At 42.3% G+C, this 13,663-nt stretch overlaps 1 protein-coding gene across 1 annotated transcript in view; it reads left to right on the top strand.

The window, feature by feature from the left end:
* Positions 1 to 13,663, top strand: part of Arntl (aryl hydrocarbon receptor nuclear translocator-like) — a 73,209-nt gene that overhangs the window by 36,672 nt on the left and 22,874 nt on the right. Inside the window, exons 4-8 of the mRNA XM_013028670.1 lie at positions 2,571 to 2,718; positions 4,820 to 4,858; positions 5,157 to 5,198; positions 6,574 to 6,731; positions 9,051 to 9,130. Coding sequence (XP_012884124.1) covers positions 2,579 to 2,718; positions 4,820 to 4,858; positions 5,157 to 5,198; positions 6,574 to 6,731; positions 9,051 to 9,130 — 459 coding nt within the window. The 5' untranslated portion in view covers positions 2,571 to 2,578. The remainder of the gene's footprint in view (positions 1 to 2,570; positions 2,719 to 4,819; positions 4,859 to 5,156; positions 5,199 to 6,573; positions 6,732 to 9,050; positions 9,131 to 13,663) is intronic.

The following is a 13,663-nucleotide window of genomic DNA, read 5'->3' as shown; positions in this document are numbered from 1 at the left end:
TTGTGACATTACCTATAAAGTTACCTTACAATCTTTTTTTTTTAGATTTAGCATATATCACTATACAAAAGTGTTTTATTTCCATACATACATATATATGATTAGATTCACCCCATTTTTCACTCTTTAGTAGCCTCTTTTCCTGTTTTTTAAACATTTTAGTTTGTTGGTGATACTAGGGTTTGAACTCAACATCTTGCATTGGCTAGACAAGAGCTCCAGCACTTGAGTCATACCTCCAGCCCATTTTGAACTATTTTGAATGGGGGTTTCATTATCTGTTTTTATACATGCATATGACATACATTGATAATACTCACCTCAGCAATCACTCTCCTTCCACTCTCTCTGTTCCAACTAATTTCTTTCTACTGCACCAGAGTCTCCCAGTGTTACACTGTATCATTCTTTTGTATTCTTAAGTCTAGATTCCACATATGAGACAGAGAACATGAAATAGTTGTCTTTATCATTCTGGCTTATTTAACATGATTTACAAGTCCATATATTTTTTCCTCAAACAACATAATTTCCTTCTTCTTTTTGGTTGAATAGTACTCCTTGTGTGTATATACACATGTAAGGATATAAATATACATACAATCAAATATATATAAATATAGACAAATATATACACATTTCTTATATATTCATCAGATGAAGGACACATAGCCTGATTCCACAGTTTGGCTATTGTAAATTGTTCTGCTATAAAACATGGTGTACAGGTGTCTCTTACATTCTTTTGGATATATACCTCAGAGTGTATAGCAGGATCATATGGTAGATCTGGTTCTACTTTTTGGGGGAACCTCCATACTGCTTTCCATAGTGGTCGTGCTAATGTACATTCCTACCAACAGTAGATAAGGATTTCTTATAAACTGAAGAAAGGTGATACACATGTACCTATATCTTTAAGGATTTTTTTTCTGTTTTCCTCTAATACCTTCAAAGTTTCATGTCTTATATTTAGATCTTTGATCCATTTTAATTAATTTTCATACAGAGTGAGAGATAAAGGTCTAGTTTCAGTCTTTTACATGTGGATACCCAGTTTTCCAAACACCATTTGTTGAACAGACTCTATTTTTCCCAACATATGTTTTTGGCTCCTTTGTTGAAAATTAATTGGCTATATCTGTAGCTGTGACTGTGTGGGCTTAAGACTGGATCTTCTGTACCATTCCATTGGTTTAAGTATCTGTTTTTATGCCAGCTTCTTGCTTTTTTTTTGTTACCATGGCTCTGTAGTATAATTTGAAGCCAGACAATGCGATATATACCCAGCATTCTCTTTTTGCTCAGGAATGATTGATTGATCAGGTGTTGCCATATGACTTTTAGGAAATATATCTTAATGATCCTCTGGATTTCATTTGTGTGTATGTCTGTGTGTGTGTGTGTGTGAGAGAGAGAGAGAGAGAGAGAGAGAGAAAGATTCCCCTTTCGCATTCCTAACTTTATTTACTTGATTCTTTCTCCCTCTTTCTTTAGATTAATTTGCCTAAGAGTTTGCCTATTTATTTAGCTTTTTGAAAAATCAAATTTTTGTTTCATTCTTTGCATATTTGTGTATGTATCGTATATTTCACATTGATCCCCTTTATATTGATTTGTGATGCTTGTAGGATTTGTTCAAGGATCTTTTGTAGCACTGGTATAGTGACTGTAAATTGCTTTGGTTTTTGTTTTTCATGGAAGGTTTTTATTTCTTCATCAATTATGAAGAATAGCTTTGTCCGGTATAACCATCTAGGTTGGCAGGTATTCTTTTCACAACTTGAAATCCTTATTTCATGCTCTGCTCACTTTTAAAGTTTTGTTGAGAAGTCTGGTGCTATTTTGATGGTCATGCCAATAGATTTCCCCATTGCTTGAAGTTCTCTGCGTGACCACATCAGACTTGCTTCTTTTCTACTAACATCTCTTTTGGCCTTCTTCCACTCAGACCCTGTTGCAACGTGTCCCAACACCTCCTGAGCCTTGCTGTCCCTTACTTTTGCTCCTCCAGAGTATCTCAGTCTTAACAGTTTCCCCTCTCAACATGGCATCTTGCTATAGCTCTCAGAGACCAGGAGAGTGTGACAAAATATTTTCTTTACTGGGGCTAACCTTCCATATGCGCTCAAGGACTCACCAAATTCTTGTACTGAGATTAAGGTTTATGGAAAATATAAGCAGCTAGAATTGCCGGTCTATCACAGTGGTCCATCTAGTTTCTCTGCTGACTTTGTTTCTTTGTGCTTTTCTTCTGTCCTGAACCTCTCCTGTGATTCCTGATACTCCTCTCTGTCTTCAGAATATAGTCTCTCCTGGGTTAATATGACTTTTTTTATTCCCTGTGTCAAAATGATGAATGCCTCTAATTTACCATGTTGCATCCTTTCCCTCTAAAAACGTAAAAGCTTAGAATGATGCTCTCCCCATTCAGCCATGTGCCTTTTCCAGGATGGCCATGTGAAAAATGTTAGTGCTGGAAACAAGTCCCTGTGTTCCTCAGTGTCACTCAGACTCATTATCACTGTGGAAGAGCACACTGAAACAAATTCCCCCTTGTAACCTTTCAGAACTTCCAATGGCGGACCAGAGAATGGACATTTCTTCAACGATCAGTGACTTTATGTCCCCGGGCTCTGCCGACCTGCTCTCCGGTTCTCTGGGCACCAGCAGTGTGGATTGCAATCGCAAGCGGAAAGGCAGTGCCACCGACTACCAGTAAGATTTTCCAGCTTGTCTGCCTGGCATTGAACTCAGTGGATGGGCATGGAGCACCCAGAGCCAGTCACTGTCTTCTGGAAGAATAGCTGGGAGGCACAGGTCCCATTGTAGGTGCTGCCCATTTGGGGTTGATTTTATCTGCCCCTGGATTGTAAGTAAGAAAAGGAGCCTGCAGCATTGCTCAGGCCTTTAAGTCCCCTTCTGAACCCAGATGATTCCATGTCAGGGAAGAAAGAATAGTCTGAGAGCCAAGTTCTTCCTATTGCCCCCTGCCTCCTCTGAGCAGGAGGACTGAGTCTGTGGATGTAATCTTAGGGATTGCTTCAAGAGCTCACTTGAGGCCTCTCTGAGGAGTTCACAAGGGTCAGTACTTATTAATATGTGTGGAATGGGTAAATGGAGGGGCTCTCAGCAAACAGCATAGGAATCCTGACATTGTCCTTAAACATTATGTAAAGCAGTATGTACCTGTTATGTTAAATAGTATTTCTGTTTCTTTTTAGACTTGATGACTTTTCTTTTGAGTAAGTAAATTTTCCCACTCACCCTCCGCTCTTCAGCCTCTGCGTATCTCCTAGGGAGGAAGGCAGTGTAGAACATTCCAAGGCACACTTGTTTTGCTGAGGCAACTGTGTGGGATTTTACCCAAATGTCCATTTAAGAGGTTTTCTTTTGTTTAATGAGGGAAAATCTCCAAGGAGGTATCCCCCCTACAGCAGATGTCCTTTCTGCTGAAGTTCACAGGTCGAATTTGGGGAGCACAATGGCTGGAGGTCAGATGCCCAGTAGGAGATGCTATGATTAATATGTAAGTTATCCCAGATAATTGAGAGAGCCAATACCCAGGGGATGGAGAATGGGTGTGAGGACCAAGGGGTTTCTTCTGTAGCACAAACTCCTCAACAGAGACCAGAACGTTTTTTTTCTCATGAGCCCTTTTTCTTAGGCAAATGCTGCCAGGGCCACTGATGTGTTCTAAGACTTCTGTCATCTATTCCTGTGGTTTCCAACCTTGTCATCACATAATGCCCTGCACATTTCCCCTGTTTGCGAACCTTTTATAATTTGTAGAGATTTGATTAGCCATGTGTTTCTCCTCACCTGAGGGAATCAGCTTGACCTCAGTAGCTGAAGTGGGGGAGGCATTTGCCCAGGTGGCTGTATGATCTCCCCTCAGCCCTGGGCTTAGCTGGAGAAAAAGCCTATAAGGACCCCAGGATGTCTTGGTGAGGGCCACTGTTCTTAGAGGGCCCTTGATGTGATCCTACACCCCTGGGAACTGTGTATATCATCTGAGGGCCAAGTCCTCCTTTCTTGTAGGATAAAGGGGAACAAAGGGAAGCCCAGCTGCAGTTAGTGCCCTGCTGATTAATATGGGTTGGAGAAGAGTGTGAGCTGACCCCAAGGAGAGTTTGGAACCTTTTACTCTGGGAATTTCAGTCGCTTTGTATTGACTTCATGAAACTTGAAGTTCTAGAGTTTGTGAAAGGGAAGTAGATCTCTGCTGTGGCCTCAGGACTCTGTGGCCCTCAGCCTCATACTCCTCTCTATCCCAATTCCTTGAGCACAGCATCTCCCACCCCTCTGAGAAGCAGAGCATTTGGTGGCAGTGCCTTGGAAACGCTGCCTGGGGCTCTTCTCTGTCCTTTGTTGGTGCTTTAATTAGCCCTCCTCAACCCTCACCCACTAGATACATGCACTCATAGCTTCCATGCTTGTAACGTCTTGCAAATGGAATAAGCTCCATTTATCCAGAATAAGGAACGATGCTTGGATACTGTGGTTAACTAAGAGGTTCTATAAACAGTATTACCAATTTTCAAGCAATCAGAATATGGCATAATGTACTTGAGATGCAAACTGTAATCGAAACTGCTTATAAATTTCACTAAATGTGCAAAGCCAGTCCAGGTTTTTATAGTAGGCTTGACCTAATTGTTTTTGTTTGTTTTACTATTCTCCATCATTAATCTCTACTATGGTTACTTGAGCTCGCTAGTTGTTTGGTTTCTGGATAAATGGGAGCCTTCTGTGTTACAATAAGAAGCTCTGCTGTATGTCTTTATTAACATGCAGTCACGTTCTCTTGTTTTTGCAGAGAAAGCATGGACACAGACAAAGATGACCCTCATGGCAGGTACCATGAACCTAGTCATTTGAACTTCAGTGTCCTTATAACTATTTTCTTTGCACGATTATACATTCTGTCACTTGGAGTATGATCTCCCGTGTCTCGATTTGAGATAAGCAAGGAGGCCACGAGCCTATGAGCTCAAGAGTGTCCTTCCTTCCTCAGTCCCTATTATTCTAACTACCAAGGACCCTTATGTCTGTGGAGAGGTGACAGGGATTAGGTAGGACAAAACCCAAAAATGTGTAACTGCCAATCATCTCCAGGGGATTGCATTTTTATCTTTTGCTATTTTCCTCCCTAGGTTAGAATACACAGAACACCAAGGAAGGATAAAAAATGCAAGGTAAGCTTGGCCCCTCTAAAACCCTTGATGATTCTTTTGAGAGCAGTGGAGAAATCTCCATATGTTTGGTCCCTATATGTCAGATCTTTTCCTCAGGAAACATGGAAGGAGATAGTAGGTCTGGGCCTGATGCAGACTTCTGTCTGTTGCTCCCTCCAATGGCCTTCACTTATTGCTATTTGAGCATATTTAACCCAAAAGGGACTTTGGAGGTAGCAGAAAATCAGTGAGGGCTGTAGGCTTTCTTGACTCTTTAGCAGAGGTCCTTCCACAGATGACATAGCTCAGCGATTCCATTCATGCTCTGTGCCTTGCCTAACAGGGGCTCTTACCATATAGCAGATGGCCTCTGAAGGCCAGACCTGGGCATACTTGCTTCTTTGAGGAGATCCTCTGACCTGGTCCTTCCTGCCTTAGCCATACTTGCTGACTCTGCCCATTGGGTCCTCAGCCTCCCTGCCATTAGTACCAGGGACATCTGAGGCTCTGTCATGGCAATGAGTACTTGTGAGCTTCAGAACTGGCTGACCTGAGACTTTGCATGTGAACTTTGGAAAAGGTTCCAGAGCTCCATAGCTACGTCTCCATTGTTAATATTCCTTCTTAGTAGGATGGTCACAAGTAAGGTTAATACCCAACACTTCTGATATTGCATTTCCAGCTAGAAAGAAGTGTTGCCTTCCTCAAGACACATGGTGAGCTTCTCAGAGACCTCAAAGGGAGTGGGGTATTCACTGTGGCTGCACTGGATGCTTGGCTACATGAAACCTCTACCTCTCTTCTCTCTTCTTTCACCCTCATCTCAAGATCCAGTTTTGTAGAGGCTGGGAAGAAAAGCAATGAAGAAAAATGAACAATTCAGTTTATTGTGGAAAGGCGATATGCATTTATTTATTTGTTTATTTATTTGTGTGAGTCCCAGGCTTAAACTCAGGGCCTGGGCACTATTTCTGAGCTCCTTTGGCTCACTTGAGCCACAGCTCCATTTCTCGCTTTTTATTTTTTATTTTTGGTAGTGTAGAGGAGATAAGGGTCTTACAGACTTTCCTGCCCAGACTGGCTTCGAACCATGATCCTCAGATCCCATCTTTCTGAGTAGCTAGCAGGACAGGTGTGAGCCACCAGTGCCCAGCTGGAAAGTCAGTTTTCATAAAATTCTTTCTTAACACAAAGGATGTTATAAGTACAAACAACTAATTCCCATGCGGTATTGTGACCATTTTAGGGGAGTGGCTTTAGTAGAAAAATCTACAGATTCTATCTTTGTCCTGTCAGATGAATATTGGACACAGTTACAACTCACTGTTTATTTTTGTCATTTTTTTTACTTAGTAGTTGCTCACACTTCATAAAAGTCATTTTTCATATCGTTCAGAGAAGCTCACAGTCAGATTGAGAAGCGGCGTCGGGATAAGATGAACAGTTTTATTGATGAGTTGGCTTCTCTGGTACCAACGTGCAATGCAATGTCCAGGAAATTAGATAAACTGACTGTGTTGAGGATGGCTGTTCAACACATGAAAACATTAAGAGGTGAGACCCTGGGCTTTAAGGTCCTTTATGTTAATTAATTAATTAACTAATTAATTAATTTTTGTAATGGTCCTGGGCTTGAAAGTCAGGGCCTGGGCATTGTTTCTGAGCTTTTTTGCTCACTCACAACTAGCACTCTACTGCTTGAACCACAGCTCCACCTCCAGCTTTTTAGTAATTAATTGGAGATATGAGTTTCACAGACTTTTTTGCCCAGGCTGGCATTGAACTGTGCTTCTCAGATCTCAGCCTCCTGAGTAGCTAGGATTACAGGCGTGAGCCACTGAAGCCTGGTGGTCCTCTCTGATCATTCCCACAAATGTTACCAGCTTTGCCTAGGCTAGCTGTGAGTCCTGAGGGAAATGATGATTACCTGCAAGTATGTGTAACATGCTAGTACTTTTCAGCAACTGATTTGCTGTGGGGACTGAGATACAGATTTGCACTCCTGCATCCCAGAGCACAAGAGCTGAGAATTTTGCATACTTTGCATACACTGAAGTGTGAAGGTATCAAACTCCCTGCAGATCAGGGAGGATATTACCTAAGTCCCATCTTGCATGTGTGTGTGTGTGTGTGTGTGTGTGTGTGAGTATGTGTGTGTGTTGGGGGGAGAATCCCACTTTACAGTGAGAAAAACCAGAAATGAGGCTCAAACCGTGACACAGACAAGCAGCTTCAGTTCTTAAAGAGAAAAATTCCTTTGACAAGTGAGTCACTGGTTGATAGATAGTTCTCGCAGTGTTTTATTGTCAGGAATGAACACTTGATGATATTTTCATCTTGCTGGAATTTTCCCGAACTAGATTGACTCTGTGAGGGAGGCAGTATTTTTCTTCTTTGCTGAGTGTGGGGAGAGTGAGAAAAAGAAGCAGAAAACTGGAAGTGACTTCATCAAACCTCAGGAGAAATCTGAAATATATCTGGCATTTTGGTGAATCCTGTTGCTGTAATTTTCCAGAGTTAGTCTTGGATTATTGGATATAGGCGATAGTGAGCACTCAATTTCATCTGTCCTGTGTGGTCAAGGTCACATCTTGGTGTCTGTGTAAGGCCACTAGAAATAAGAAGTAGTTGGTTTTGTTCTGATTTTGTTCATTATTCAAAAATGTAAATGTTGTAGCCAATGGTTGACATCTAAAAATTCATTTTAGTGACAATAATATGGGTTATGATAAAGGAATTTCTTTTTTGTTAGCATGCATTAATTTTGCAAAGGGAAATTACATATAAGAAACAAAACACTGGAAAATTACAAAGTAGAATAAAAAGCAGGGCTATGGAGAAAGAAAGAAAAAATCACCAACATTCTGTTTCCCTCCTTCCCCGGGTGCTTTGAATTGTTACAGACCTGAGTCATCTTATTCCTTCACCACTCTGTTTACTGTTCTGTAGCTCCCAAGGCATCCACTGCTGCTGACATTTTTCTCAGATATTGTTCTGAAAAATGTCAGGTTGCAGTGCAGTCCTTGTGTGCGTGCGTGCGTGCGTGCATGTGTGTGTGTGTGCCAGAACTGGGTCTTGAACTCAGGGCCTTCAAGCTCTCAGTTGGCTTTTATATTTTCTCACAGCTGTGCTCTACCACTTGCCCATACAACCAAGTTATAGCTTTTTACTGGTTAATTTGATATAAGAGCCTGATTTGGCTTTGAACCTCAGTCCTCACATCTTAGCCTCCTGAGGAGCTAGGATTACAGGAATGAACCACCCACACTCGGCTGCCATACTTTTAAACGCAAGTCTTGTCCCCTTCAGTCCTGGGAACGTGAGCTTTGTGGCCTGGATAATGCATTTCTCCAGGCTTCCAGGCTCATTAGCTCACCTTGCTGAAGGGGAGCACATGTACAGTGCCTCTGCACTCTATCAGTCAGGACCTGGTAACTAGATAGTTTTCCAAGACCTTTTAGAGTAATGCTGTGATGGACTGCTTGACAGTCTACTTCATGCACACCTTGGGAGGGAGAAACCTGTTCAGGAACTTCCTCCAGTTTGCCTCTAGATCTGCCTTTTCTCTTGGAAGCAGATTTTTTTAAACTTCTATTATCTCTTGGTTTTCTCTATTATAAGAAAGGCAAACTTGTTAAGTCTCCTGTGGGGAACAGTGTTCTCTTTTCAGTGGCATTCTCTTTGGAGTGACAGCATTCTGAACCTAGAGCTAGTTCTATCCTAGTGAATGAAAAGAAGATAAAAAGGAAACCCTGGGTGGTGGGGTCTAGGCCTTATCTAGAAGATGAGAGACAGCTAAGTAGAATGAGGTGATATCTGAATATAAAGTCTTCCAACTCTCTCTTTGCTTCCACCCCCCCCCCGCCCCCCAAGGTGCCACCAATCCATATACAGAAGCAAACTACAAACCAACTTTTCTGTCAGATGATGAACTGAAACACCTCATTCTCAGGGTATGTTGCAATTATGGCATTATTTTACCAGTACAGATGTTTCCCTCCCACCCCCACCCCCACAGTGCTAGTGTTTGATGGAAGGGTTTTGCACTTGTTAAGCAGGACTTCTACTTGAGCCACACCCTCTGCCCACAACACTGATTTTTAAATACATTTCAGAGTAAGAATTATCAGGTACTTAACATTCCTTCCACCAAAACCTGTCACCTTTTTTCTAAGTCTTTTTGGGGGCTGGTCCTGTTGCTCAAACTCAGGGCCTGGGCACTATCCTTGAGCTTCTTTGTACTCAAGGCTAGTGCTCTACCATTTGAGCCATGACACTATTCGCAGCTTTTTCTGAGTAGTTTTTGGAGATAAGAGTCTCATGGACTTTCCTGCCTGGACTGACTTTGAACCACGATCCTCAGATCTCAGCCTCCTGAGTAGCTAGGATTACAGTCACAAGCCAGTGGCACCTGTCTCTCTGCTAATTCTATTTAGGCAAAAATGGAAGGTCTAAGCTACTTGATCTTAGGCTACCAAAGGCAAGACTTTGTTAGGAATTATATTCCTACATGAAGAATTTAGAAACTTCTGAATATGACAATGTTTGAGACTTTCGCTTCTCTTGACTTTAACCACTGGCACAAAAAAATGTACCTAAATCTTTACACCCAGACCCAGCCAAACCACAGAATTGCCAAAGAGGAAAATGCATAGCAGATGTGCATGCTTTTGCTTACTTGACGTTAGTGCTCTGTTTGCCTTGTTAAGTTTCTACAGAGATGATTGAGAATTACCTCTCAACCAGGCTCCTAAGAGCTTGTGAAGGACTCTGAGGCAGAATTAGCTCTGCACAAGGTTCTGAGGTGTGCTGCTGGACAGAAGGAGATTAATAGAAACTGAAGGGCAGCAAACTAGATTGAACAGTTCCTGAGGTTTTATAGACCTATAATATCATGAACATCTTGTATTTTATAAACAGAAAAAAACCTAACATGAAGGAAGAGTACTTGCCTCCTCCTCCCACACAGCTAGGCCTGACCTTCCCTGCCTAGCTTCTACAGCATGGAAGTCCTGGCCTTTCTGTAGAAGTTTGCAATGCTTCCAGATAGAGGTAGTCCAGCTGGGCCTCAGCATCATCACTGTCCACCTTTTGCTCAGCCTAGCTTCAGGCACTCTGTAAGCCTGGCCTGTCTGCTTGCCCTAGTATTCTCTCCATCTGCTCACCATATGTTGTAGAAAGGCTTTAGCTTCAGGGAACAGAAAACCTGATGACTCCATAGGCTTTCCCTTCTCAAGGACAACTGGTTCAGGGAGGATTGGATGGGATCGCTAGGATGGCTATGGACATTACAGGGCCGGGTTCTTTCTGCTTTCTCATACAGCCTTGCCAAGCTTGAATGATTGCTGATTTCCTTCACATAACAAGATGACTAGGCCAGGTGTGAGTAATTAGACAGACTAAGGGTTTTACCCAGGGGATTTTTCCTTTTTATCAGGAAAAGAGACTCCTTCCTGGAAGCCCAACACCTTTTAGTTTATTGGGAAATATGCTACCTGGTCTCACTTGGGCAGGATAAAGAAGCAAGTATACATATTTTCCAGCCTCCACTGTAGAGGTGACAAGAGAGAAAGGAAGTAGGAAATGAGGATAAGAACTGGCCCCTCAGAAGTATTTACCACAGTTTCCAAAACCACATCCATTTGCTAGGTTGTCCTCCATGAGTTGCACAACCCAATTCAGCACTTGACCAGTGGTCAAGTGTTCTGAGGTTGAATGGAACCTTAGAAACTACTTTATTAGTGCCATATTTGGGACAGGTGTAGTATTGCTCCTCCCCAGCTTTCTGGTACACAAAACATTGGTAGGTCAGGGTTTTTACATAATTTACAGATGCAAGTGTGTTTCTGAACTTAAGGTAGGACTTCTTTTTGAACTCTGTGAAAAATCATCTTGTTGGATGGTTCCATTGTCAGCTTGCTACACATAATCCTCTGAATCTCTAGGTGATTTACATGTCTGATGGGCATCTTGTGTGCTTTCAGTTCTTATTTAGTCACCAGATCCACAAGCATTATTACATACTTAGTGGATGCATGGCACTGTTACTGCTCACAGACATGGTTATCCAGACTTCCTACTCTGCCCTGCCACTTCAGGCCTTCTGTACATCCATCCTCGTTGTCAGGGGACTCATAAAGTTAATGTAAGCGTCTGCCTCCAGGGCTGGCTTTATGAACATGCCAAGGTGCAGTCATCCAGGGCTCCCAATTTTGCTGTCCTATCCAGAAAAACATTATTATTATTATTATTACAGTACCAGGGTTTGCACTTGCTAGGCAAGTATTATTATTTTTAGATGGGATCTTGCAGGTTTGTTTTTCCGATGGGGGGCGGGTGGGGCATGAGCAACCTACACCTCGGTCCACTTATTTACACCGCTTATGTAGCTGGTATTACTGATGTGAACCACCATGCCCATCTTTTTCTTTCTTTCTTTTTTTTTAAAGTGATGGGGTTTTGGTAACTTTTTGTTTCGGCTGGCCTCAAAGGGTATTTCTCCCAATTGCTTCCTCTTGAGTAACTGCCATTACAAGCATGTGTCACAAACCTGTCCCTTGAAAACCTTAGTTTTTGAACAAGGGGCCTGCATTTTCATTTTATGTCATTTATGCCTTACCCACAAATTATGCTGCTGATCTTGATTGTTTTTTGGTGCTGGTCCTAGGGCTTGAACTCAGGGCCTGAGTACTGTTCCTATGTTGCTTTTTGCTCAAGGCTAGCAATCTACCACTTGAGCCATAGCACCATTTCCAGCTTTGCAAGGATAGTTTATTGGAGATAAGATTCTCAAGGACTTTCCTATGACTTCAAACCATGATCCTCAGATCTTAGCCTCCTGAGAAGCTAGGAATACAGCCATGAGCTATATGTATATATGTATGTGCATATGTTATATATGTATATGTGTATGTCTATATATGTATATATACATATGTACCCACATACATACTCCTTTTGCAATGTCCCATTTAATAATTGTCTTGTGGGTTCTTTTAAAATGATTTCCTATCATATACCTACATATATTTGGGTCTGGAACAAGGATTGTAATACTTCTGTTAAACACTTCATGGATGGGCTTTTCTGCTCCTCTGTTTCAGATAGAGCTCCTGCTGATTTGTCTTCCTCGGTAAAGCTTGTCTCACTTCTCTGACACATGTCAGGGCCTGGAAAATACTGTCCAAGTTCCAGGTGTTCAGTTGCCAGCAATGTCATGAACAGAAGGCAGGCTGCACTCACAGCTTTTAGACAGTTAGGTGCAGGCCCTGGCCTCCACTTCTCATCCATGCCTTAAGTGCATTCCAGATATCTAGTGGAGTATCAGGGACCAGTGAAGACTATTTCAATCCTACTAGAGCATCTTCCCAGGCTGTCCTGTGGGCCTTATGCTAGTAGTGTTCTTGCTCCGCAGCTGTCCCCTTAGCCCCAGCTCCTCACCTGGTGGCTTGTTTGCCAGAGTGCAGCAGAATGGCAATGCAGACTGAATCCATCCATGACCTTTGCGGTGAGATGAAATCACCCCGCCTTTGCCCTGGTCTTAGATCTACTTCTGCCCAGCATCTTCTGTAAGATGTCACAGTCACCTTCCCAGGCATCGTTGGTACTGCATAGCCACATTAGTGAACAGCCTGAAAACATTTCTCTTAGATAAGATTGTCTGCAAGGCAAATGAGGAAGTTATTAATATCCTACTTTTTCTTTTGACGGAATGAGGATTTCAGCAGATGGTGCTTGGAAAATTGTCCACCCCACCCCCGTCGTCATCTCTTGCCCTGGGACAGCTTAGGGACTTGACTTAGGACTAGATCCCTCAGCCTTTCTCTAGCTGGCTGGCCTGCTAGGTTCTTATGGTACTAGTTAGTGATTCTGTCTGCCCTCACTCACTTCTATTCCAGCCCGGGTACACATACAATTTTTTCTTAATCTTCTGGTACATGAATACATTTATCTATTATTTGAATTAAACTTCATCCCAAGGCCCTTGTGTGGAAAAGGAAACAAAATTTGTCTAAGTTTTTTTTTCCAAAGAACAGCTTGAAAACTCATGAACAAGATACTGATGGACCTGCTGTGCATTAGAATCAGGGGAGTGGGGTCATTAGAGCAAGTGCATGCTAGAATGTGACATGCTGTCCCCATCAGAAGAAGGTTTCACCCACGCTCTCACCAGGAGCTGAGTAGTCAAAACAGCCTGAGCTCTCAGGCACTGTAACTTGGGCATCTGCCTCCTTCATTCTTTCTAACAAATGTCTTATTCCTATGCCTGTCTTTGTTGGCACTTTAGATTTTTCACTTGTGAAAAAAGAATTTCATGGGAAAATTTGGCTTTTCTTTTCTTGACTGTCTTGAATGCAAATGGGCTAGCCCTGGCTGGAGTAACACTGTTGATAGCAGTAGGTCCTGATCTGTCACTGAATCATGTTGGAATAAGGGTTAAAGTCACCCTACTGATCATTTTCATGCCTTCCAGCAAAACAGTGAAC

Source organism: Dipodomys ordii, unplaced genomic scaffold (assembly GCF_000151885.1).
Source record: "Dipodomys ordii isolate 6190 unplaced genomic scaffold, Dord_2.0 Scaffold113, whole genome shotgun sequence".
Taxonomy (NCBI): domain Eukaryota; kingdom Metazoa; phylum Chordata; class Mammalia; order Rodentia; family Heteromyidae; genus Dipodomys; species Dipodomys ordii.
The sequence above is the reverse complement of the archived record's forward strand: the minus strand, read 5'-3'. Positions and strand labels throughout refer to the sequence as shown.